The sequence below is a fragment of the Penaeus chinensis genome, chromosome 11 (assembly GCF_019202785.1).
Source record: "Penaeus chinensis breed Huanghai No. 1 chromosome 11, ASM1920278v2, whole genome shotgun sequence".
Taxonomy (NCBI): Eukaryota; Metazoa; Arthropoda; class Malacostraca; order Decapoda; family Penaeidae; genus Penaeus; species Penaeus chinensis.
In genome coordinates, this window is record NC_061829.1 from 43,068,166 (window position 1) to 43,073,038 (window position 4,873).

Sequence of the window (4,873 nt, forward strand, 5' to 3'; positions counted from 1 at the left end):
TCGGTTCGGAGGTTCCACTCGTGTTTGGTTCGCCTTTCATGGATGAACCTGGTCCTTGGAGAGGGAATTATACGAGACAGGACGCCCTTGTGTCGGAAATCATCATGAGGTATTGGACTAACTTCGCCAAGACCGGGTGAGTTGCTTGGGTTATCATTTGGTGGATAAGGCGAAGAGGGGGGGGGGGGGGGAGAAGTGTAGCGAGCGATGAGGAGGGGGATTAGGAGGATAGTAGCGATGACAGCAATGGATATAAAGACCACAATTACGGCAGTATTAACAAAATTACAATAACACAGCAATTCCAGCCTCCATAGTTCACAATTATTGCCCGATCTCACTATTTTCTTTATCGACGAGCTAAGCCTTCACTCTTTCCTTGTTTGCAGGGACCCCAACTTGCCTGAAGACGTTAAACTTTACTTAAGCCTCAAGGACCGCGGGAGGCAGAGAAACATGACTTGGGAAACCTACGATTCCGTGTATGAAAAATACCTCGAGATAAGTAAGGAAATTTCGGCTTGACGTATATTGTGTTGCGTTGTCAAGGGACGTTTCTTTGGCTGTTGCTTTGTTATTTCCGTCTCTTTCTTTTTTTCCCACTTCCTTTTCTTTGCCTAACTGTCTGTCTGTCTGTCTGTCTGTCTGTCTCTCTCTCTTTTCTCCCTCCTTCTGTCTATTTGTCTGTCTGTCTCTCTTTTCCAATTTCCACCTATCTCTATTCAAATCTCTTATCTGTCTATCGATGCATCTACCTATACATCTAAATTTATCTCTATGTTCTTGTAACTATATCAGTCTCCCGGCCGAGGCCTTCAAGCGACTTTCCTCTCGCCCGCAGGCTTCCGACCTCGTCAGAAGGACCACTACCGAGCGCACAAGGTCGCCCTCTGGAACTGGCTCATCCCTGAACTGGAGGAGGCCGGCGCGCAATACCCTGAGACGGACTCCGAAGCATGGCACGCCTCCGAAGACCCCAAGCACTTCATAGGTCCCGTCAGGCCGCTCGACCCATTCAGGTAAGAGGGGAAGGAAGGGGCGTGTCTTGGTCTTAGGGCGTCGGGGTTGGGGTTTGGAGGCAAATGTTTAGTGTGCTGAAATTTTTATATTGCACACACACACACACGCACACACACACAAACACACACATATATGTATGTACAGAGAGAGAGAGAGAGAGAGAGAGAGAGAGAGAGAGAGAGAGAGAGAGAGAGAGAGAGAGAGAGAGAGAGAGAGAAAGTTGCATTAAATTCCATTGTCCGGTGATATATATATATATATATATATATATATATATATATATATATATATATATATATATATATATATATATATATTTATATATATATACATATATATATACATATATATATATATATATATATATATACATATATACATATATATATATATATATATATATATATATAAACATATACATATATATATATACAGAGAGAGAGAGAGGAGAGAGAGAGAGAGAGAGAGAGAGAGAGAGAGAGAGAGAGAGAGAGAGAGAGAGAGAGAGAGAGAGAGAGAGAGAGAGAGAGAGAGAGAGAGAGAGAGAGAGAGAGAGAGAGAGAGAGAGAGAGAAAGCCGCATTAAATTCCATCTTCCGGTGAGCAACTTCCCTAAGCGTGTGTCTTTCCTCCTCAGGTTCCTGCACACGACGAAGACGCCGGCGACGACGGCGGCGCCGGCGCTGCCGACGCCCAGCGACGAGTACCTCCCTCCGAACGTGAGCGCCGCGCAGGGCAGCCCCGTCAACGGCTCCTCCGAAGTCGTTCCCGCCGGCCAGTTCCTCGACTATACCACGGCCCTGACGCTGACGGTGGCCATCGGGCTGTCGCTGCTGGTGCTCAACGCCATCCTGTTCGCCGCCCTCATCTACCGACGCGACCGCAACAATCTCGGGCCCAAGATGAAGTACGACAGCGCGTCCGCCCAGCCGCTATGCACGGTGGACAGCGGCGTGCGCTCCGTGTCCACGCACGAGGCGCTGGCGTCGCCCTCCAAGGACGGCAAGTCGGCCTGCAGCGTCGACCTGCAGTGCACCGAGCTGCACACGTTCCCGACGCCGCCCGACATCGGCGACAGGAACACGGAGGTCACGTTCCACACGAGCAACTCCATGCACTCGCTACTCTCGCAGCCCACGAGCCAGTTTATCCCGCCGCCGCCCCTGCTTGCCACCACGCCGCCCACGCCACCCGTGTCCACCCACGCCGACGTGTTGGAGACTGGCGCGTGCGCGGGCGCCCGCTGCTACAGCGACGTGTCCAACGGCCAGTATCCCGACATGGTTAACGGCCAGTACCCGGCCGATGTGACGCAGTATCCTGGCGAGAGGACGTACCCAGACCAGTATAGGGTACAGAGCCAGTGCGCAGGCGACCCCCCCTTGCCCGGATACCCCCCCACGTCGACCTCCTCGTGCCCCTACCCCCCCAACCACCCGCAGTACTGCGGCCAGTACCCCGCCAGCGTGAGCCAGTACTCGTCCTCGACCGACCAGTATTCCGTTTCCGGAAGCCAGTTCTCAAGTCCGGGCGCGTCCTGCCCGGCGTCCTCGTGCCAGTTCTCGGCGCCCGGAGGCCCGTGTCCCCCTCCGCAGGCGGCGTCCTACTCGGAGGAGCCTCAGGAGGTGATTCTTCCGAGGACCAATCGCAGCGCCACGCTCCAGAGAGCTTCCTCCTCCTCCTCCTCCACCTCCTCTAGGAAACCCCAGCCCCCCCCTCGTAACTCGACGCTCCCTTCCTACGCCACCCTCCCGAGACAGAGCTCCAAAGACTCGCTCTCTCATATCAACGCCTGAAGGACAAGGACCTCCGGGGAGGGGCTGCAGACGGCGAGAGAGGCCTCAAGGGTGAGCGGAGGTCTCTCTGCGAAGGCGAAGGGTTAGGCAGTTGAGATGTTCCGTGTGTGGTTTATGTGATAATCAAAGATCTTTTCGGTGATGCGGAAGGAAAGATACCGTATTTACCCAATCGTGAAGTGAGAAGATCTAGACGAAAGACGAGTACACATGTTCCAGAATAACTTTTCGTCAAATCCTATAAGATCACTTCAAAATAAAGTTTAGAGAGAGAGAGAGAGAGATTGCCGATTACTGTTTTCTTAATTGTGTTGTTTTTATATCACTTGATGCTTATAGTATTGTATGGACAAAACGATTTCATACGGTGATTTAAAGAACACTATAGACGCATTTATGTTTATATCGGATGTTATTTTTTATTTATCTATCTATTTATTTATTATTTTGAGACTGGAAACACTTAGCAATATTAGAGAAAAAAATAATATGTTAGTAAAATCTAATTCGGTATTTTTTCAATTTGATTTGGTGTTAGAGATGTATAATTTCGAAAAACAGTCGTGTAAGAATGATTTCCTAAATTTTTTCGTAACTTGATGTATCTCGCCGTATTTTTCAGCCTAAATGCCGTTTAGAAAACTACAATTTATGTCTCACCTGAAAAAAGAGAAAAAAGTTTTGAGGGATTTAAAAAAAAACAGATCATAAGGAACAAGAGGCTGAGATTACGAACATTTCGTAATCACAAACTACGTAAACCTCAGGTTTTCCACTTGAAGTGCATGAACTCTTCAAGCACACCTTGACACTTTTTCGACCCTCTAAGTTGGGATTCGGTCCCACAAATGTGAACCCTTTTTTCTTCTTTAATTTTTGCCTTCCTCAAATTACACGACAATTTCTTAAATGCTTTACTGATTTCTATTGATGTTTGGCTACTGGTTCCGACTCATATGGAATGCGGAAACCAGTAAGAATACATTGTGCTTTGAATGATTATTGTATTTTTTACGTCATATATGTCATGTGTAGCCATGTACATGAATCAGAACAATGAGCAATTTGAGGAAACAACTTCAAACAATTTAGTGAATGGGAAATTACTAAATAGATCACTAATTACAGCAAGAATTTCTGCCTGTGATTGAAAAAAGGATTCCTTTGTCTGTTGCAGAAAACGACGAACAGCCGAACTTTTAATCTTAGTGTAAGGAAAAAAATCTTGCTGTATGTTAGTTGGACACATCCTGTGTACACGTGTTTTTTGTGACGACAGGAAAATGGAATAGGGAATAAGTGACAGTAATACATGACGACAGTGCAATACAGAGTTAACTCAAACCGTTGCACTATATATATATATATATATATATATATATATATATATATATATATATATATATATATATATATATATATATATATATATATATATATATATATATATATATATATATATATATATATATATATATATATATATATATATATATATATATATATATATATATATATATATATATATATATATATATATATATATATATATATATATATATATATATATATATATATATATATATATATATATATATATATATATATATATATATATATATATATATATATATATATATATATATATATATATATATATATATATATATATATATATATATATATATATATATATATATATATATATATATATATATATATATATATATATATATATATATATATATATATATATATATATATATATATATATATATATATATATATATATATATATATATATATATATATATATATATATATATATATATATATATATATATATATATATATATATATATATATATATATATATATATATATATATATATATATATATATATATATATATATATATATATATATATATATATATATATATATATATATATATATATATATATATATATATATATATATATATATATATATATATATATATATATATATATATATATATATATATATATATATATATATATATATATATATATATAT

At 40.7% G+C, this 4,873-nt stretch overlaps 1 protein-coding gene across 1 annotated transcript in view; it reads left to right on the plus strand.

The window, feature by feature from the left end:
- Positions 1–4,152, plus strand: part of LOC125030323 (neuroligin-4, X-linked-like) — a 53,411-nt gene extending 49,259 nt beyond the window's left edge. Inside the window, exons 7-10 of the mRNA XM_047620296.1 lie at positions 1–136; positions 390–505; positions 842–1,019; positions 1,657–4,152. The exon at positions 1–136 is cut by the window's left edge and continues 16 nt beyond it. Of these exons, the coding sequence (XP_047476252.1) occupies positions 1–136; positions 390–505; positions 842–1,019; positions 1,657–2,815 (1,589 nt within the window). The 3' untranslated portion in view covers positions 2,816–4,152. The remainder of the gene's footprint in view (positions 137–389; positions 506–841; positions 1,020–1,656) is intronic.
- The last annotated feature ends 721 nt before the right edge of the window (positions 4,153–4,873 follow it).